Source organism: Dunckerocampus dactyliophorus, chromosome 9 (assembly GCF_027744805.1).
Source record: "Dunckerocampus dactyliophorus isolate RoL2022-P2 chromosome 9, RoL_Ddac_1.1, whole genome shotgun sequence".
Taxonomy (NCBI): Eukaryota; Metazoa; Chordata; class Actinopteri; order Syngnathiformes; family Syngnathidae; genus Dunckerocampus; species Dunckerocampus dactyliophorus.
Genome location: NC_072827.1, coordinates 1,770,614 through 1,793,597, shown reverse-complemented (window position 1 = coordinate 1,793,597; position 22,984 = coordinate 1,770,614). Strand labels below are relative to the sequence as shown.

Sequence of the window (22,984 nt, the reverse complement as noted above, 5' to 3'; positions counted from 1 at the left end):
TTGGAGAACAAACAGATCAATGCAGTAGCGTGAAACCGAGCAGTACGAGTGGGAAACAACAACAAATGAATTGCGTTGATTTTTTCTATTTTCATCCATTTAAATTCATTTTTTAATCGCCTGTATTGTCCATGTTGACAAATAGCAAAAAAGATCAGGCATTGCCAAAGACAACTACATTTCCGGAAGTGCAACCAGTCCGAGTTTACCAGACAAGGAAGCGACATTTATTTAGGTTCTTTTTTTAGTCTAGCTTGGCCAACAGCCCTTTTCTTAACTCGGACATTTTCCTTTAAGTCTTCATTATGCCTTTGTTTGCCCAAAACCCGTTTGACCAAGATGTGGGTAAGTGAATGGCTGCTTCTTTAGTGCGAAGTACACTTGTTGCTAACGTTAGCTTAGCAAGAGTTAGTTCGCTGTAGCATGGCAAGTTTATTTTAACGCTTTGAGTGAAAGTGACAAACGGAAAGGGGATCTCATTGATAAGTCTTTTGTTACGTTGTTGCTAGGATGTCTTAAAAGACTGAAAGACAGTGAAAAGAACACAAACACTTTGTGTGTCATCACCTGACTCATAACCAGGTCATCTAAAATGGGTCAGATTCGCCCGTTTGGCAACATATTCAAAGTCAGCTTAATAAATGTTCATGTTTAACATGACAGTGAAACATTAGTGTGAGGAATGTTATTGTATACAAGTTGCTCATTGGAAATAACTGACTAAAAATAACAATTAGCTCGAGTACTACTTGACTTCCAAGTCAAGCACCACATTTTCGTTTGATAGGCCACAGAGATGTCACTGCTTGAATTCCATACCATGTCATAAGTTGACATGACATCGTTGTCTGTCCATGTCAACAACACCGTGCCTGTTCCAAGATAATACGACTATTAAGGCGGCTGTTGACTGTTAGCAGTAGGGTATAGGTGGTGGGACTTAACAAATGGAGAATATTGTTTGTGTCATTGTTTAAAACACTCGGCTGATTTGGTAACGACAAGCTAAAACCTTCTGGAACCTCTGGTATACCCTCACCAAGTCGTTTCTCAAGTGCAACGGTGCGCCTTAATCATGGTTCAGTATGTATAAGGTCACGATTTGGTTCATTTTGGAACAGTAAGGGCTTAAAATAAATTAAAAACTTCTTAGCTTTTGAGTCAATGGATTTAATGATGTGGAAAATGAGACGTAAATAACTGCTGGCAAGTAATTATCCGATAATTTTTCTAAATTCATCCCCTTCAGCAGCGGCCATTTTAGATGATTTTCGACAGATTTTTCAAGGCACACAGAATAGTGTGTTCTATGGCTACATAAACATGGAACCTACCAAAAGAATGATTAGTCTCTCGTCTTTCATCAGAAAAAAAGTTTGTTTCTACCTTTTTCTGTTCTTTATTAATCAGCAGTAGAACATAGGTAAGTTTCAGGAAAATATCAGATCCTGACTACAAAAGGAGACAACCAGCTTTTTGTGAAAACATGCATTTCAAGCATAACTTTCACTTTGACACAAATATGTTGCTTTTGTGACAGCTGAAATATCTAAACAACTATACCAACATAAACAAGACAAAAATGATTGTTTTACATCAAAATAACAATTTATTTACAAATATCACACCTTCAACTACCGTATTTTCACAACCATAAAGCACACCGTATTAAAAGGCGCAGTCTCGACTGCAGGTGGTATTTTTGTATTTAACGCATACACAAGGCGCACCGTGCTATTGGGCGCAGGTATGCACGGTAACACCTACCGACTTAACAAGCCCACTTGAAATCAGGATGGTCATCATTCAACACAACAGTCTAAGTCATGGTGCACAACTAAAAACATCACACAGCAAACACAGACAAGACATTACCTCTATTTTTGCAGAACAATAACTAACAACTATGTAGCTCAAACATGTAACTTTAAGAGCATTTGCACCAAAACACTACCGCAAAGCACGCTGGGAAACAGGAAGTGCTCCCCAGCGACGCACCAAAACACTACCGCAAAGCACGCTGGGCAACAGGAAGTTCTCCCCAGCGACGCACCAAAACACTACCGCAAAGCACACTGGGGAACAGGAAGTGCTCCCCAGCGACGCGACAATACGCTAGCATGCTTGCTATTGTATGTTTTTAAAAAGCCAGCGAGAGCAAAACTGAGTTGGATTGTACTTTATTGAAGTATTAAACAATGCACTCACGTTATTATTTATCAATCCTCATCCACAAATCCATCAAAGTCCTTATCTTTTATATCCCAAATGAAGAGCAGGGCAAGTTCTCCATCAAACACGCAAGGTTCCCTGTCGTCGTTGTCAGTCAGTCTCGTTGCCGTGCGGCGCCTCAGAAATGATGCTGGCTTTTGTGAAAGCTCGAACTGTGCATCAGACACGTTAGCCCAAGCATCCACAATCCATTAGTGAAGCTGTGTTCGCTAGCTGTCATCCATCGCTCCCACGCCGCTCGCAACTTAACTAACTTTAAACGCTGTGTTTACATCCATTCACAAATTGTAGCGAAACAACACGGCGATGCCTTCCAGTGTTAGTGAAGCTATGGTCGCTAGCTGTCATCTATCGCTCCCACGGCGCTCGCAACGTAACTTTAAACGCCGTGTTTACACCGATGTCCAGCGGTTGGAGTTTCCTCGTCAAGCCTCCCGGAATGATGTTAAGCTCCAAGTCCATTTGCTTAATTTGTGGTGACGCGTGTGGAAAAAAAACATCCGGTCTCTTTCTGTACACGTCCGTCAGCCATTTTCTCATCGTCCTTCCAGCCCCTTTGGTCCGGCTGGAAATTTTCTTTAGGCAGCGTCAGCGTCTACCACAGGTAGCAGTTTCTATCCATTACCATGACAACCAAGCACAACAGTAAAAGCCGACTTCTCGTGTCCCGTTGTGTGTATCGCGACCGTGCTGGTCTTCTCTGCAGTGTGCTTCACCAGGATGTGGAAAGTGAGCGGCACGTCGTCCATGTTGGTGATGTAGTTGGGTAGTAGTTGGCTGGATAGATGGCACCATTTCATAAAATATACTTCTATAAGTGCTGGGGCGTGCCTTTAGCGTCCTCAGTCACGTCCACCTTTCCTTTCCTCTATACAAGCAGCATGTCGGCAGGCTCCCAGTCAGTCGAGCGGAGCGCTCATAAAAGTCATGCAGCAACACTTACAGATTTTGGAACTCGATACACACATCCGGCGCTCCGCATTATAAGGCGCCCCGCCCATTTTGGACAAAATTTAAGACTTTTAAGTGCGCCTTATGGTCGTGAAAATGCGGTATTTATAATTTTCACATTTGGAACTAAACCGTGTGTGTGCACGCGTTAAAATTTCCGTACGATGCGCTACACTCCTCCACGCTCTCTCACATCCTCTTTGCTGTCAAGCGTGGTAATACATGCAAAAGATCCATGCTGAGAGCTTATCAAATGCATTTCTGCCACTTTGTGGCCGCTTTTATGGCTTAAAATTGCATGAAAAGTTACCGCTTTTTATTGTGCACCTGTGTCATCACCTCTTTTTGCCTCTCGCGTATAAATGTCTTTGGGAGCCAACGATCGGGTTTCGGGCTGCATGTTTTTGTCTGCAATGTTTTTACTGCAGTAGGAGCGGAAGATGGCCAGCTTTCCTTGTAATCCGCTGGATGTTGCTGCGCCAGGCTAGTCCTTGCCCAATGGATAGATGGCGCCGTTTCATAAAATATACCTATATAACTACTGGGGCGTGCCTTTAGCGTACTCAGTCACGTCCTCCTTTCCTCTATACAAGCAGCGTTTCGGCAGGAGACGCTCCCGGTCAGTCCAGCGGAGCACTCATAAAAGTCACACAGTAACACTTACAGATTTTGGAACTCGGTACACACATAAGGCGCCCCGCCCATTTTGGACAAAATTTAAGACTTTTAAGTGCATCTTATGGTCGTGAAAATATGGTACGTCTTTGGTATTGAATGAGTTCAGTGTCCCTTGTTGGAAATCGCTATGCCTCTGTACTAGAGCTGCAGCAATTAATTGATTACCCATTTAATCAACAACTATTTGAGTAAGTGAGTGATGTTTTTTTCATTTAAATATGTAAATATTCTCTGATTTCAGCCTCTCAAATGTGAATATTTTTAAATTTCCTTCGTCATCCATGAAAGCAGACCTATTATCTTGGTGTTTTAGCCAAAACAAGATATTCACACAAGGGCCGAACAGTGGCCGAGTGGTTAGCATGTTGGCCACACAGTCATAAGATCGGGAAGACCTGGGTTCGAATCTCCATTGTGCATCTCTGTGTGGAGTTTGCATGTTCTCCTCGTGCATGTGTGGGTTTTCTCCAGGTACTCTGGTTTCCTCCCACATTCCAAAAACATGCATGTTAGGTTAATTGGAAACTATAAATTGTCCTTAGGTGTGAATGGTGCGATTGGCTGGCGACCATACATCAGGTAAACACAGAGGTGGCGGCGTCTGTGTTTACGTAAGCAAACGGTGGTGTACAGATGTACTGACGATGGAAAAGCACTGCTCACCGGACATCGAGCTGCTGATGGTTAAATGCAGACCTTTTTTTTTTGCCTCGTGAGTTCAGCGCTGTGTTTTTAACAACTGTCTACATTCCACCACGAGCTAACACCACTAGCGCACTGGGCCTCCTGCATGACGTCATTGACAAACAAGAGAACAAACACCCGGACGCTGTATTCATTATATCTGGCGATTTTAACCACTGAAACCTCAGGACACATATGTCAGAATGCTATTTATAGACTATAGCTCTGCATTCAATACAGTCAGCCCCCACAAACTCACAGATAAGCTCCTCACACTTGGCCTGTCACCCTCCCTCTGTAACTGGGTGTTTAACTTTATCACAGGCAGGCCCCAGTCAGTCAAAGTCTACGATTGCACATCCAGCTCAAGAATTGTGAGCACCGGGACCCCACAGGGGTGTGTGCTGTGTGTGCTGAGTCCACTCCTCTACACGCTCTTCACCTATGATTGCGTGGCCTCCCCCAACAACACCAGCATCATTAAATTTGCGGATGACACTACAGTCATCGGCCTGATCACTGGTGGTGTTGAAACATCATACAGAAGAGAGGTGGCGGACCTCATAGCTTGGTGTCGTGATAACAATCTCCTTCTCAATACAGATAAGACTAAAGAGATGATCATCGACCCAAGAACAAGGGAAAAGGAGCCGCATAGACCCCTGTTTATTGATGAGACTGAGGTGGAGAGGGTGAAAACCTTCAAGTTCCTTGGCACACACATCAGCGAGGACCTCACCTGGTCTCACAACACCCAACAAATTCTGAAGAAGTCCCAAAGGAGACTGTACTTCCTGAGAAGACTGAGGAAATTTGGCATGTCCACCACAATCCCGAGTTGCTTCTACAGATGCACTATGGAAAGTGTCCTTACCGCCTCCATCACTGTTTGGTACGGTAACTGTACAACACGTGATAGGAAGGCACTCCAGCGGGTGATCAAGACCTCACAGAACATTGTTGGGGCAGCCCTCCCCTCACTGCAAGACATTTATAAAACTAGAGTCCTACGAAGAACACACAACCTCATCAAGGACAGCACACATCCACAACACTCATTATTCACACTCCCACCGTAAGGCAGACGCTACAGGAGTTTGAAGTCCAGGACCACAAGGCTGGCAAACAGCTTTTACCCACAGGCCATCAGGCTTCTCAACGAAGCACTCACACACGCCGCACGCAACACACACACACACTCATAGCACTGAAAATGTTATTGTTGCATTTAATTTATTGGTATTAAAGTTTCTTCTGTTCTTGTTGCTTAATTTATTGGTATTAATGTTTATATTCTTATTCATTTTCTTGTGTTTTTCTTTCTTTTTTGGGGGGGAATGAACAGAACAAGAATTTCATTGCGTAGTATAACTACCTGTTTTACCATGCATATGACAATAAAACTCTTGACTCCTGAATGGTGTACCCCGCCTCTTGCCTGAAGGCAGCCGGGACAGGCCCCAGCATACCCTAATGAGGATATGCGGCATTGAAGATATTCACACATCATCTTTGATGGAAAACAGTGATGGGCATTTTTGCCTCTTTTCTGATATGTTGCAGACCAAACCACTAACAGTAGGTGTTTGCTGCTTATTTAGTTTGCTTGTTATTTTGCTTCTTAATTAATTTGGTCCATCCATGGCCAAAGTACTGATTGAAACAAGCTTCAGATTAATGATCATGATTGTATTTTTGTGTACATTTGTTTTACTGAAGCTGTTTGACAAGCATTTAGATTTTTTTATTATTTAACATTATTTTAACAGAATATTCAAACAGCAACCTGGCGTTTGGGTCAATTCAAATCTTTTATTTCCGATTAAGAGGTGTGTGTGGTTTTTTTTTTTAATAAAAATAAAAAAAATAATAGACAGATTAATCCATTCCATTTTCCTCCGCTTATCCGGGTCCGGGTCGCGGGGCAGCAGTCTCAGTAGGGACTTCTCCTGGCTGAGCATGCCCGGAACACCTCACCAGGGAGGCATCCGGACTAGATTGCCGAGCCACCTCAACTGGCTCCTCTCGATGTGAAGGAGCAGCGCTCTACTCTGAGCTCCTCGCGGATGACCGAGCTCCTCACCCTATCTCTTAGGGTGAGTCCAGCCACCCTACGAAGGAAACTCATTTCATCCGCTTGTATCCGCGATCTCGTTCTTTCAGTCATGACCCAAAGCTGATGACCATCGGTGAGGGTGAGAACATAGATTGATCAGTAAATTGAGAGCTTTGCTTTCCGACTCAGCTCTCTCTTCACCACGACGGTCCGGTACAGCGACCGCATTACTGCAGACGCTGCACCGATCCGCCTATCGACCTCACGCTCCAACCTTCCCTCACTCTTGAACAAGACCCCGAGATACTTGAACTCCTCCACTTGGGCAGGACCTCAATCCCAACCCGGAGGGAGCAATCCACCCTTAATCGTTAGTTGCCAGCCCTACTCTGTACAAAACTGAAGGTGCCGTCCCGAAAAACCTGGATACCAATACATGGACCATTACACACCCATGTTGTTTCCAATTACAAAAAAAACTGAGCATTTTCTATTTGTAAAAAGCATATTTATAGTACAGGTGTTCCAAATGAAGCGGCTATCATGAAGATGTTTTCTCATTTGTTTGTTTGTTTGTGTGTGTTCTTGTTTCCAGAGAAGGCAACCAATGAAGCCAACACAGCAGATGACTGGGGGCTCATTATGGACATCTGTGACAGGATCGGAAGTACATCCAATGGGTACGCTGATGTGGGGGGTTGGGACGTAGGGGGCAAATTACAACAATTTCTGTTTCTATCTCTTTTTCTCACTTTCTCAGAGCCAAGGATTGTCTGCAATCCATCATGAAGAGAGTCAACAACAAAGTGCCACATGTTGCCATGCAGGCCCTCAATGTGAGTTTAGATCTTATTTTGGAATGGGCTTGGATGGAGTCTCTCTCCGAGTGTTCTGAGACTATTAGACCTCAGCTGGCGTCATGCTGTACTTCTTTAGACAGCAAAAGAGTGGAGTCAGAATCAACGTGCTTGTTGCAGCAAATACTGCACTCAAGCACAATTGGATTGGTTCTCTCCAATCGATGAGTTATCTGTGTTACTTGGGGGGGGGGGGTTGTTGGTGTCTTGCAACGGACAGTTACGTAATCCATCTTTGTCTTTCAGCTGCTGGGAGCCTGCGCGTCCAACTGTGGCAAAATATTTCATTTGGAAATCTGCTCCAGGGACTTTGCCAACGAAGTGCGAAGCACTCTCGGCAAGGTATGCATGGAAGTTGTTTTTTTTTTCTTCTTAAAGGAAAACTGCACTTTTTTGGAATTTTGCCCATTATTCACAATCCTTATGAGAAACATGAACGCATATTTCTTTCCCTTTTCCGTGCATTCTAACGAGAGAAAACGAGTTAGTAAACGAGTTTGTATGAGCCAGCTAAGAACGACCTATTTTGACTCTAAAGCCCTAACAAAAAAACTAAAAAAATTCAAACTTTATTTGTTGTTTTGTTTAATATTGCATCTTCTATAAAAAAAGTATCTTTTTCTTTAATATTTTGACTTTATGCTTTTAAAATTATGTTATTTTTTTGTCATAGTATTACAAAGTTCTTCTAAAATTGTACTTTTTTTTTTTGTTAATACTCTAGGTCCCCAACTTACGAACACAATTGGTTCCAGACGACCGTTCTTAAGTCGAATTGTTCTTAAGTAGGGTAAAAGGTAATATTAGCAATGATATATGTAGGTACTACATGTACGTGTATACATATACAGTATATGTGTATGTATGGAAATATGAGTTTGGATGCAGTAGTAATATTAAACCAGGATAATTAATGAAAAAAACAATAATAAAAGTGATATAATAATACGTAATGATAAATGTTATTTACCTTTGAAGAGGAGTGGTCGAGCATACGTCGTTGTGGAGGAGGAGGAGTTATTGAAAAAGGACAAATGGTGGTGGTTAGACTCTTCTAAAAGAGGTAGTGTTCTGTGGGTGGTGTAGAATTAAGCAGGCCTATTAACTCTTCATAAACTTTAATCACACGCTCTGTCCGAGTTGTATCATAAAGCTACAAAGGAGCTAATAGCTAACAGTGTCACAGTGCCCTCTACTGGTCAAGCATGTACAGTAGCAGTATAAATACTAATTGAGTAGGCAAAATAAAATAAAATATAGACCAGTCGGCTTGTGTTTGTATCCGCGAGTGTTCACTTGTCAGATGTTCGTAAGTTTGGGACCTAGTGTATTTTGACTTTATTCTTGTAGAATTACTGCTGATTCCTAAATTTTTTCTGTTTTGGATTGTTTGTTGATAGTTTCTTGTTAAATTTTGTCAATTAAACAAATAGCCGTGGGCCGCAAATGGCCCCCGTGCCACACTTTAGACACCCCTGGTCTAGTTACAGCAGCATTCAAACATGCACACGGTGACTTCCTGTTTAGTACAAAATCAGCTTCAAAATAATAGCAGTATTAACCTGGATTCTACCGTGGCAACTAACCAATGTTTGTGTGTCGTCGTAGGGCCACCCTAAGGTGTGTGAGCAGCTGAAGGCGCTGATGGTGGATTGGGCGGAAGAATTCCAGAAGGACCCACAGCTCAGCTTGATGGGCGCCACAATCAAGTCTCTGAAAGAGGAAGGCATCACCTTCCCAGCGCCGGTGAGTCACACTGACTTGCGGTTGCTGACTGGTGGCTGCCCCCTGCTGTCGACCATCCAGAATGCCCAGTGTGTGCAACATCCTAACCGCTTGCTGTTGTTTGTGTGCCTCTATCTGAGCTTAGGATGACTTTTCTCTCTTTGTCTCTGCATATTGTCCCAGTGCCTGTTTTTTTTCTTACATAACAGAGTCATGTTAATGATTATAGTGAACCTTGCTCACAACTTCTGTGCAGTCACATCTTTTTTTAATTCCAGGAAAGAGAAAGGTGAGCTTTGTCTGGAAAACAATGACACACTAAACATAGCTTCTTGTTTACTTCTCTACTGTATGCACGGCAGCGGTCCCCAACGTTTGGACCAGGAAGGCCGGGGCGGCGTTGCTGTTGGAATGTAATGGCCTATTTTGTGTTACTAAATCAGTGTGCTCTGTCTTAGCACTGTCACTAGACGAAGGCTGTTGATATGGATATCACAACTACTCACAAGCACGCTCATCTCACTTATGCATAAACCCACATCACGTCCTCACTTTATTTGCTTTAGTTCATTCAGGATTACTACGTTACACTTTGCCTATGTACAAATTAAGCATACATTTAAATGTACTGAATATATTCCCATGATTTTTACTTCCAGGTACACATACTTCACATTTGATCTTGTGTACACACATCACCAAAAGCTAGTGTAGGATGAACTCACTACAGTTTGTCACTTGGAATGTCAGGGGAGTTGGGTCGATAGGAAAAAAAGACAAAAAAAATTTAATCATTTGAAGAACACCCAAGCAGACATTGTCTTATGACAAGAGACTCACATGTCCAAGTCAGCTGTCCATACACTTCACTCACCACAGTTCCCACACACATATATATAGCAAGTTACAACTCCAAACAGAGAGGGGTAGCTATTTTAATTAACAGGAGGGTGAATTTTACACTCCATACCACTATTACAGACACAGAAGGGAGATATATAATAATGAACATATCTGTTGATAATGTACATTTCTGCATTGCCAACATATATGGTCCTAATGTTGACGACCCCTCTTTCTTTCACGCCTTCTTTTCTTCTCTCTCTGCACATTTGGATTCAAGTATGATCTTGGGAGGGGACCTCAACTTAGTATTTAATCCAGAAGTGGACAGGTCTAGCCCAGCTGGGAGACATCGTGAGTCTCAATCAACATCGATACTGAAGAAATACATGAATGATTTTGGTCTTTGTGATGCTTGGCGCTCTTATCACCCTACTCACAGGGAATATACTTATTTCTCACCAGTGCACCACACCTACTCTCGTATTGACTACTTTTTGACAAGCAACTCAATCATATCAGACATTTCAAACATTCACATACACCCTATCACCATTAGTGACCACGCCCCAGTCTCTCTTTTTCTCACTAACCAAACTATGAGCGCTACTACTAGATGCTGGAGATTGAATGCATCATTACTAAAAGACTCAGACTTCCTAAAATACTTTGAAAGAGAGTGGACAATGTTTTTAGACTTCAATGACCAACCCGGTGTCTTGGCTGGTATTCTGTGGGAGGCAGCAAAAGCAGTAATGCACGGAAAAACCATTTCATATTCATCATATAAGAAAAAGAAAGAGAGATTACTACAATCAGAGTTGGAGAAAAAAAATCCAACTCCTCGAAACAGCTCATGCTGACTGGAAACTGAAACTAGATTTAAAAGAAATTACTGACAAGAAAATTCACTTCTAACTGCAGAGACTACGTTTGGAAAAGTTTGAGCATGGCAATAAACACGGAAAATACTTAGCTAACCAACTAAAAGTCAATAAAGAAAAAAGCTCTATCTCCTCCATTAGAGACTCAGGAGGTCACATCACTCAGGAAATTAATTCCGTCTTTAGGAGCTTTTATAAAAATCTATATACACCTCAGATTAAACCATCTCTCCCAGATTATCAATTTCTCAACACCATAGAATTACCAAAATTAAATGACGAACAGGTGACCAACTTAGATGTACCCATTTCATTCATAGAACTCCATAACGCTCTACACCGGTTGCCGAATAACAAAGCACCAGGACCTGACGGTTTCCCTGCCGAGTTTTATAAAACATTCTGGTCATTACTATCTCCAATATTTCTTAGAGTGGTTTTGGAAATTAAAGACAGTTCATGCTTGCCTCCAAACATGAACTCAGCTACAATCAGTCTCCTGCTGAAACCTGATAAGGACCCAACACTACCCTCCAGTTATCGTCCAATTTCACTGATTAATGCAGATCTTAAAATAATATGCAAAGCGTTAGCTATAAGGCTGGAAAAAGTCACCCCTCATATAATACACCCTGATCAATCAGGATTTATCAAGGGGAGAAACTCAACTAGCAACGTACACCTCTAATCAATCTGATTGATTACTCTATCATCCATAATTTAGAAACCACAATTGTCTCATTAGATGCTGAAAAAGCATTTGACAGAGTAAACTGGAAATTTCTCTTTGCAACACTACAAAAATTTGGCTTTGGAGATTCATTTAGAACATGGATTAAAATACTATATAACACCCCGAAGGCCTCTGTTCGGACCAACAATCACATCTCTCCAGAATTTACTTTACAAAGAGGTACTAGGCAAGGATGTCCACTCTCTCCCTCACTATTTGCTATCTTTATCGAACCTCTTGCAGCTGCAATTCGACAACATATAAATATTAAAGGGATCCACACCACAAATGTTCATCATAAGATAAGCCTTTATGCTGATGATGTATTACTCTTCCTAGATAATTCACATTCTTCACTTCACGAATCGATCTCACTCATGAACAATTACAGCACCTTCTCAGATTACGCCATTAACTGGTCTAAATCCACAGTACTGCCCATTAACTTTGGTTTCCAGAGCACCCCCTCTATACCACTGTGTTCAGGAAACATTAAGTATTTGGGTATTAACATTTCCTCCAACCTGTCAGACCTGATCCGCTTGAATTATACTCCACTATTGAAGTCAATAGAGGATGATTTTGCACGTTGGAGAACCTTGCCCATCTCACTTACAGGCAGAGTATCCACCGTGAAAATGATGATCTACCAAAGGTTAATTATCTGTTTTCCATGATCCCCACCAAACCATCTATAATTTGGTTCAAGTCATTAGATTCATATATAAATACATTCCTTTGGAAAAATAAGCCAGCACGAATAAGTCTCAAAACGTTACAAAAATCTAAAGAATATGGGATCTTAGAAAACCAAAACTTCTCCAACTACTTCCTTGCAAACAGGTTACAGTATATCTTAAAATGGATCAAACCTAACCCATTGGATTATTTATGGCTAGCCATAGAACAATCACTTAGCCACGAAATCCCAATTTGTAACCTGCCCTTCATCAGCCAAATCCTTCAGAAAAATAAAGTATAAATATAAGCACCACTCTGACAGCTTGGTGGGAATTTCTAAAAATAACAAAATTCTCGCTCACTCCTTGCCAATACACTCCCGTCTGGAATAATCCTGACATCTTGCTTAAAAAGAAACCATTAAATTTCCCAACATGGCACGAAAAAGGAATAAGTTGTATGAAAAATATAATTATAGGAAACAACTTTATCTCATTTAACGACCTTGTTACACAGTATGGAATAAATCATAACAAATTTCTTGAATACATACAAATTAAATCCATAATTAAAGCAAGTTTCAGGACCATATCATGGGAAAGTAATACCACGATTGACCAATTTTTTTTAAATATCTGTCCCTAAAACATGATCTAAATTATATGTTCTTCTTTCAAAAAATGACAACACAATCGGAGTACCAATCTCCAAATGGAACTCAGATTTATCTACAAGATGTGACCCTGAATTCTGGAAGCAAATATGTCTTAATGCTTCCCGGTTAATCAATAATCCCAACCTACAGCTGATTCAGTTTAAAATCCTTCATAGAGTACACTACACAGGACATAGAATGTTTAGAATGGGCTTAACTGACTCTAACATCTGTACACACTGCTCAGACCATAGAATAGATGACTACTTACACTCCATGTGGACCTGTGCTCCCATTAACAATTTTTGGCACCGAGTGTGTGAGGACCTATCTTTGGCACTTGGGTTCTCCATTCCTACCTCTCCTTTACTATGCCTGCTGGGCGATCTCTCCACAATTGATGTAGAAACAAACCAAACACAGCTTCTCATCACTGCATTAAGCATCGCCAAGAAAACCATTCTCATCAATTGGAAATCAAGGAAAAAAGTGAACATAGCTCTTTACAAAAATCTTTTGTTAGATCATATAGCTATGGAGAGAATGTCTGCTGAACCTAAGGAACAAATGTCAGAATTTCAGTCTATATGGGCACCAATAATTAACTCCCTGACCTGACTCTCGGGGGGCTGAGGGCGTCTGGCTCTGCCCCTGAGGGTCTCTCTCATCTGGCTTGGGGTGTGGTCCTGGTTGCTGGGTGGCCCTAATACCTCGGGGGTGGGCGGGAGCTGGCTCTGTCCCCTCCTGCTCCGGTCCAGTCACTCCAAATTTGCTTAATAACAAGCATCAAAGTCAAATAAATTCTGTATAACAGGGGAATTGTATATCACACTTCTCCCTGGCAAAGTAAATTTGTTGAGCACTTGACGGCATTTAGATGTACAATTCTATCTGCTTTAAAAGCTGGACAGGACAGGGGTAAAAAAAAAAAAAAAAAGACGAAGGCTGGGCTGCACACGAGTGGAGCTGTGTGCTTCCACACCTTGCCTTTGAAGGCAGTGCTACTGCACACACACCGGGCTTGTGGAGGTCCGCTCTTGCGGCCAATACTTTGCTTTTTGTGACAGCTTGTATTTGATTACCGATTATATGCATGGCACAAGAAACACTTCCTGTTTTTCACTTTCGATGCATACTGCGTGGAAATTTGGAGCGGCGTTGCAATGCTCAAATTTAATAGTAGCGGCCCGCCACAAATAAATGACGTACAGGAAAGTCTTATTTACAAAACTACAGTTGCCAAATGGTAACTGTACATTCAAAAAAAGAACAGCACAGTGGCCTATAGCCTGCCAATACAGTATATAAAAAGAAGCAATACTGAGTAAACAGAATGTACCGTAGTACAAATATTGCAGAGTCGACCGCTCTTTTGTTGTATTTATTTATTTTTTATGAAATTAAGTCAAACTTTGTAGCTGCTGCTGGTGTTGGAGGCAATTTCTTCAGGCCAGCAGCCAGGGCATCGAAACCACACATCGAAATGAAAGAATTTGAACAAATAGTCCCAACCCTAATCATATAATCGTCGATACTGACGATGGCGTTTGTGTATTGATATAGAATTAGTATCTATTCTTGTTTTTTTTTGTTCTGAAAGATTTCTGCTGCCTTGGTTCGAGCACCCATGGTGAGTTCATAAAAAATAAAAAGATTTCCTTACCTGCCCAATGGAAGATTTTTTGGTTTCCTGTCAAAGTGTCTGTGTGTGCCTAGTAGGACAATTCAAGTGTTTAAAATTAAAGCACTTAATTATAGTTTGACAGTTTTAAAGCATTTAAATTGCTGTTCCTGTCCATCAAAGTTGACCTTTCAGCCAATGACCACCACAGAAGTGAGCATGAGACAGTTTGAAGTGTGACCAGGAAGTGGCGGTAGCATCTAGTCTTTGAAGCAAACCTCACTCATCTTTGCGTGCAGACGCTGCTAACCTTGTTCTTCTCTACTGACCACAGGGGTCCGGCGTGAAGGTCAGCGCTTCTGCCGTGAGCAAAGCCTCGGACGATGACGACCTGGCCAAAGGTTCGACTCATACACTTTGACCTAAACGTGCCCGCCGTCACCTCTTCTGTCCTTGTCTCTGTGGCAGCCATTGAGCTGTCCTTGCAGGAGCAGAAGCAGCAGACCGATGCGCGACCTTCGGCGCTGACATCTGACGCCCCGAGCTACGCCGGTAGCCAGGAAGCGCGCAAGGTGTGTGCGCTGTATGACTTTGAGGCGGCCGAGGACAACGAGCTGACCTTCAAAGCCGGCGAGGTCATCCTGGTGCTGGATGACAGGTAAGAGACGGCGAGCACTGTCATTGGTGGAAAATCATAGCACTTACAAAGCATCCTCCTTGTCCTGATGCCATCACAGTGGTGCTCACAGCCACCGGGGGGCATGTTGGCATGGGATTCCTATGATATGCTGTGATGTATTGCCCACATGCTAGTCATGTTTTTCTTTATTTTTCTCCTTGTAGCGATCCAAATTGGTGGAAAGGAGAGAACCATGGGAGGGTTGGCCTGTTCCCTTCCAACTTTGTGACCACCAACGTCAACAGTGAACCAGAAACAGGTAGTGAAAAAGCCAAGAGCGACCCCTGTGAGCGGCTTCACAATATTGCATGATTGACTTTTGAGTAGGTGTTCCTCCCACAGTGACATCAGTGGAAAAGGTCAGTGCGGAGGAGCCAAGCTTTGAAGCCAAAATTGAACCCGAGCTCCTCTTCATTGATGAGGTCATACATCACAAAGAACATGCCAGGCTGTCAGTGCCTTCTCTGTTTGGCGTCTTGAATGCGTCTCTTTCTCCTGCAGGGGAAGATGGACAGAACCTTGTTGCTGCTGCAGAATGCAGACCCAGCAGATCCCAGTCCAGACCCCTCGGAACTGATCCAGCTGGAGGGTATCAAGCATAACGCTGGTGTAAATACACGCAGACTTCTTTGTTTACAGTCTTAAAACGTACCAACTGTGTGTGGTTGAACAGGCGTGTGTGAGCAGATGAACCCCATGATTGACGAGAAGCTGCAGGAGATTGACAGGTAGCGTGTTAGGGCGGTCCCAACAGCACCGACTGGAGCGAAATTAAGACATCTCTCTCATGCAGGAAACACTCCGAATTGTCGGAGCTCAACGTGAAGGTACTGGAAGCTTTGGAGTTTTACACCAAGCTCATGAACGACGCGCCGCTCTACCAGGCCTACTCCAAGATGGCCCAGTATGGACCTGCTCCCCCTCCAGCTGCCATGCAGGTCAGAAGGACATGCCATTTCATTTACTTAAACCATGACCAAAGACCCGCATGCCAAGCGCCGAAACACCTGTATGCAATTTTAACCAATCAGAAGCCAGAAGAAAGTCATTTGAGGAAAAAACACCACAGTGAACCAATAGTAATAAAAGTGAACCAATTGTAACACATTTGTGACATCATACAAAGGAGAAAAGAGAAACGGTTGGACTTTTCCAGAAACAACACCATGTTTAAAAATAAATGTACCTGTATTTGTGTAGCATGGGTGTGCAAAGTGCAAAACATTATAGAAATATTACACCCCCTTCCCCCACCACCAAAAAAAAAACACTTTTTAGAAAATGAAAATGTCAAAATGGCTCCCAGCATTCTTTTTATTGTTCATTATGCTGCCGTTGCTGGAAGAACGTAGCTATTCTGGCCTGAATGATCACACCATGATGTAGTGCCACTTTACTCCAGAGGGGACGCTTGCGCCCACCTTCCTCTACACCACGTGTCAAACTCGTGCCCTGGAGGGCTGAGACTGCAGGTTTTCTCTCCAACCAGTTTCTTCAGCAGGTGATTTAATTGATGAGCTCCTTCCCTCAAACTGAAGGTGTTGATCATTAAAATCACCTGCTTTAGTGACTGGCTGGAAAGAAAACCTGCAGTGTCTCGGCCCTCCATGGCACCAGTTTGACACCCCTGCTCTAAAGTCCCTGTATATAGAGAGTTACGACAAATGAGATTACGCCGCCATGTTGGGGCCAATTCAAGCGCTTGGCTCGCGTGCACAGTACGACAATGCATGTAAATTGCAATGTCTCTGCACAAAGGGGCGCATGCAAAATGTCTGTTTTATAATTATTTATGGATCTATATTTTCCAATGTGTAATATGGTATCATTTTGCCATATTTTGTTAAAACATTGAGATTTTATAAGAGTCAAAATATGACCATGTTCACCTCATGATACTAGAATGAAAATAAATGACAGAGATATAAAAGCCCCAATATTTAAACATTTGAAATAATGAAAATATGTATATTTCTTCATTGTTATTTAATTATTATTTATACCTCGAAACAAGTGCAGATTTTGCAAAATGAATGCAGTTTTATAAGTTTGCTGGAGATCATGGATGACTTTATTTGCAACCAGAGGTGATTTACACAAGGATCATTCATGACTGCCTTATTTTTTCGGGTTTTTTTTATAGTATATTTTACATTTAGGCTACTTTCTTATATCAAAACAATGAAGTAGAACACAATATTTAGGTAAACACACTCTCTCCAAAACGTGCCAAGCTCATCAAGAGATGCCTTAAACTTAGTAACATCGGCCCAGGTGGCTCTGTCACGTTTTTAAAACATTGTGACATTAAAAATGTTAACATATACAGAGCCTACCTCGCACAGCTTTAATGACGAGTTCAGCTTCCAGCCCAAACGGTTGATTTTAATTTCCCAAATTGTCCATCTGTTGACATCTGAAGGGAATCTGTACAGCTTGAAACCCTTGGTTTGGTTTGGTTTAGTTTATTTGAACATGAAGGTTACAATGGAATACATCTCATGAATCATTCTTTGACAGTTCCACATGTCCAAAAGGAGTAGGAAGAAGCAAAGCTTATTTAATCCTACCCCCCATCCAATCTACCTCTTGTACAGTACATTTTGTTCACTTCCTGCTTTCCATGTCATGTTTTCAGTGATAGGATAACACATAATAGATAACGGTGAGATAGCCCTCCCCCCGAAAAAGAAAGAACATTCATAATAATGATAATAATGATGACCATACTAAATAAATAAATAAGAACAAGGCTTTTTTTTTTTTTTAACACAACAAAGAATATAAAAAAAATAAATAAATAAATAAATAAATAAAAAATTTCATTAATAAAAAAATAAATAAATAAATAAAATAAAATAACAAACCTGACAGAACAATCAGGACTCTTCTGCCTTGTATTTGGCAAACATCAACTGCTTGTATTGTTTTTTGAATTTGCTCATCTCTGTACATTGTTTGAGTTCTTTACTCAATCCGTTCCATAATTTAATTCCACACACGGAAATGCTGTGGGTTTTCAGCGTTGTTCTCGCATATAAATGTTTTAGGTTTAATTTTCCTCTAAGATCATATTTCTCCTCTCTGATTGAGAAATACTTAATTAGGTTTTTGGGTAACGCGTTATTATTAACTTTATACATTATTCTAGCGGTTTGAAAGTGTACTAAATCTGCGAATTTTAATATCTGTGATTTTAAAAATAAAGGGTTTGTATGTTCTCTATACTTGGTATTATGAATTATCCTCACAGATCTTTTTTGCAGTACAGTGAGTGAGTGAAGATTGCTTTTGTAATTATTTCCCCATATCTCCACACAATACGTTAGATATGGTAATACTAAGGAACAGTACAGAGTGTGGAGTGATTTTTGATCAAGAACATATTTTGCTTTATTCAATATAGAGATATTTCTCGCCACCTTTTGTTGTATATATTTAATATGAGATTTCCAACTCATTTTTTCATCTATTATAACCCCAAGGAATTTATATTCATCCACTTTTTCAGTATCCGTTCCATTAATTTGTATTTGGTCGTACGTGTCCTTTCTACTATTACCAAATAACATTATTTTAGTTTTACTTAAATTCAGAGATAATCTGTTCTTGTCAAACCATGACTTTAATATGACCATTTCATCCTTGACCTTTTTAATGAGTTCTTGTGTGCTTTCACCAGAACAGAAAGCAGTGGTATCATCGGCGAATAAGACCAATTTTAATTTGTTTGTTACTTTGCAGATGTCGTTAATGTACAAGTTAAACAGTTTTGGTCCCAGTATGGACCCCTGTGGTACTCCACACGTATTGTGTAGACTCCCAGATGTATATTCTCCTAGCTTTACAAATTGTTTCCTCTTTGCTAGGTAGCTTTTAACCCAATTTAAGACCAAACCTCTAATTCCGTACCTTTCTAATTTTGAAATTAAAATAGTGTGATTAATTGTATCGAACGCTTTTGTCAGATCCATGAATACTGCAGCTGCGCATCTTCTGTTGTCTATTGCAGTAGTGATTTCCTCCGTTATTTCCATCAGTGCCATAGAAGTTGAAATGTTGGCTCTGTAACCATATTGACTACTTGCCAATAATTCATTCTTATTAATAAATTTGTCCAACCTATTATTAAATAGCTTCTCCACAATTTTCGAGAATTGTGGTAACAAGGAAACTGGTCGATAATTTGTAAATTGGTGTTTGTCTCCTTTTTTGAAAATTGGAACCACCTTGGCTGTTTTCATTTTGCTTGGAAATATTCCAGTGCAATTCCCTTGTCATGTCTATTTGTGCATCAAAATGCACAACAACCCGGCATTTTTGGGGAATAAACAAGAATACGGCCAAGAATACTGTAAAGAAAAGGCCAACGCAAACGCGAATTTGGCCCCAAGATGGCTCCACGAGTCACGTGACCGTATTTTTTCGACTTGTCATGTCGCAGCTCTCTATATGGAGGGACTCTACCTTCCTCCATTGATAGTGAACAATGTTTGTTCTGGTGAAGCGTGACCAGTCCATCAAATGTGCATTGAAGTGAAGCAAAACAGTCTCTGAAGGGGGTGGGTTAGCTCACAATTCCTTACTTCCTGTCCTTCCATCCTTACCTCTTCCTGACCTTTTCCAAAACTGACTCCATCCTTCTATGTCTTGGAGACAAATACAGAACATTCTCCGCCGTCCTGGTTGTCTTCTTGTTCTTCTTATTATTTTGACATTCAGTCATGCAGCAAGTCGGCCTTTTTCCCCTTTCCTTTCCTTTTAATGATTCTTCTCCATCCTTCCTTCCTCCCTGGAGGATCACACACTCACTGCCTTTTCTTAACTCATTTCTCCTCGCAGTAATTGATGTCGGCGTGCCTCCCCAGAGATTGAAATGTCCCCTTCACAGGACAGCGGCCCTAGTCCTGCAGTGCTGTGTCAAAATATATTTTCTGCTTGTATCCAGGGGAGCATTTGAAAATCCTACATGACATTAACAACAAGCAGGTCATAATGTTAGGCACACAAGACAACGGGAGAGAAAGAAAAAAACAACATGCACTGCGCTTCTGCATTTGTAATCACTTGATGACACAACACTGCATGACAGGTTATTTCTTTTGTGTGTGGTGGTGCTCATCATTAAAGCTTACATATCATTTACTCATATTAATAATGTTTTAGATGTCCTACTATAGGAGGGCTCTCACGCAGTTTCACTGGGAGCATTCAGCTGGGATAGGCTCCAGCTTACACGTGACCCTAATGAGGACATGCGGTATAGAAAATGGATGGAATTTGTACAGCATATTTGAACCAGAATGCTGCGAAAAGAATGAAACTCTATAAAACGGAAGTATAATAAAAATAAATATTTAGTGTAAGATGGCAGTAGTGATGTATTCACCGGAAACAGACTTGGATAAGATCGAGCAGCATGACGATTTTGACGATAAACGACCTAAACTAACCACGCGTCACTTGATTGAATAACACAACATTTAGCATTTGAATACAAAAATAGCCATTTTTCTTACTGGGCAGTTGTCTCCGTGAGCGTGGTGACGAACAATGGTGCTGTTCATGCCTGCCGTGCCGCCCGTGTGTCCTATTTTTGTCAAGACACGTCTTACATGTTGCAAAGTCAGCGTTGCCTCGTCCACACTATAAAAGCCAAAGTGAGCCCACACTTTTGATTTTAACTATGCTACGGGATCTTTCCATTTAACTTCACCGGCCGAATTTGCGTTTTATTTGTTTTTCCATCTTCTTTCATTTCTTCTTCTGTGGTTTCCGGACAATTTCTTCCATCCTGGCGAGGAGCCCCTTCTAACTGACATGTTAAATGGTGACTCAGCTCACTGAGAAGGAACAATGCTGGAAGTTTATAGCGGCTGTATTTTAATAATAAAAACTTACAGGGCGAGAGCGTATCGATAAACCATATATCATATACGACAACATAAAATGACTGGGATTTTAAGATCTGTAGTGAAGCCTTTTTTCCCCAAAGTGGTAGGCGTGTACATGCGGCGGGCTCATCTAGCTTTGGGGGGGAGAGTATCAAGTCCACGAGCAAGTAGGCTTCATGACCTGCTAACGTCATTCAGGTAGAAAAGTAAACAGGAAGTGACAGAGTTTATCAAACCAACTAACCAATCAATCGTGTGGCCTTTCTCGCTGTGTTCAGGGCTACCTGGGCCAAGCCGCCGCCCCCTCCTACCTGACCCCCACGATGCCCTACAGTCTGCCCAGCGACCAGCAGGGGCAAATGCGTTCCCTCGGCCCCGCCCTCTCGGCCTCGCCCACCTACATGAGGTAAGGAAGGAAGTGTTCTTATCTCAACGAAAACAATCAACTTGACAGCGTTGTCGTCTCTACAGCAGCAACACACATCACTACATGACCCAAGCGCCTTACGCGCCACAGATGGGCAGGGACATGTCCACTTATCACAGCTCAGGAGTGCCACCCATGTCCTACCCTGCACCTGCTGCCCCCCAACAGCAACAACAACAGCAACAACAGCAGCAGCAGCAGCAGGGGGTGTACTATCGGCAGCCCCTCCTCTAAACACGTGTGTGTGTGTGTGTGTGTGTGTGTGTGTGTTTGTCAATATTCTGGTCGACAGCGAGCATGGCGGCGGTCCTCGCCAACTTCACAACCATTTCCACACTTGCTTTTGGGCCTTTTGGTCAACACATCCATGGGAATGACTCCAGAGATGCTGACAGCATGAAACACATCAAAAAATGTCTCACCATCGTCCCAGCTCATGACTTTCTGGTGAAAATTACCCCTCCCCTCCCCCGACACGGCCACTGCCCAGTGTGTGGGTTGTCATTTTGGTTGGGTTTTTTTGTGTGTTTTTCACTTTTAATGTCAAACAGTCGTGTTTTTAAGTGTCCAATCTTTTGAGATCTTCATGACTCACAGCTATGTTAGCGTCCATCACTGGCCGCTTCCTCTACCAAGACTCCCATTGAAACAAAACAATCGTTACGTCTTCCCATCTTTCCTCTTTGGGCCGGAATCCAAATAGGTTGTACGCTAACCTTTCCTTGCATTCACATTTCGTCATGAAGACTTTGAAATGACTACACAGTAATACTTCATGGCCTTTGTATGTTTAATGTATATTTCTATGTACAGTTGCACCTTAGCTTTGTAAACGTGATGATTTATTGTTCATATTTACCACTGGATGCCTTGTTGACCGGTAGGAACACAAGAGTGACACAGGTGAGCTGCTTGTGTACATGAATAATACATGTATATATAAATACAGTATATATATATTCCAGGAAAGTGCTCTTGATGCAGGAGTTCAGGTGGTTTTTGTAACAGAGCCAACTTTAGATAATGGTCTTTGAAATAAAAGCAAAAGCAGTCAGTAAAAGTTTCATTTTCAGGAGGTGTTGTGGAGCACGAGATGGCAGCTAATCTGTCATATTCCACCACGCTGCATCATTTATTCATCCACTCTGACCTTTTTATAGATCCTGCTGCTCTTTTCCTTCCCAAGACCACGCCATGGGGCTCCACGGAGTGCTCAAAGGTTTGCATCCATTCCTCCCAGCAGAGCAGAACACTTATTTAAGTCTATTGCCTTTACATGGTGTAATTTTGAAAGAGGCTTTAACAATACAGTGCAGAGTTTATGTTGCCTTCAGGTGCCCCTGGTAAAAACGGCGGGCGGGGGGGGGGGGTCCACATGTAGACA

The 22,984-nt window shown here is 41.8% G+C and overlaps 1 protein-coding gene across 2 annotated transcripts; it reads left to right on the top strand.

Moving 5' to 3' along the window:
- Positions 1-24: 24 nt before the first annotated feature.
- stam2 (signal transducing adaptor molecule (SH3 domain and ITAM motif) 2) lies at positions 25-22,900 on the top strand. 2 transcript variants are annotated; one of them, XM_054788143.1, is made up of 14 exons: positions 25-345; positions 7,197-7,281; positions 7,362-7,437; positions 7,705-7,800; positions 9,067-9,204; positions 14,935-15,001; positions 15,069-15,258; positions 15,444-15,538; positions 15,622-15,701; positions 15,781-15,868; positions 15,953-16,007; positions 16,073-16,217; positions 21,452-21,579; positions 21,645-22,900. In XM_054788143.1, the coding sequence occupies exons 1-14, from the start codon at positions 306-308 to the stop codon at positions 21,832-21,834; spliced, it is 1,473 nt and encodes a 490-aa protein (XP_054644118.1). In that variant the 5' UTR covers positions 25-305; the 3' UTR covers positions 21,835-22,900. The 2 variants fall into 2 exon arrangements, with proteins under 2 accessions (XP_054644118.1, XP_054644117.1); XM_054788142.1 differs by having other exon boundaries at positions 28-345; positions 15,607-15,701; positions 21,645-22,897.
- The last annotated feature ends 84 nt before the right edge of the window (positions 22,901-22,984 follow it).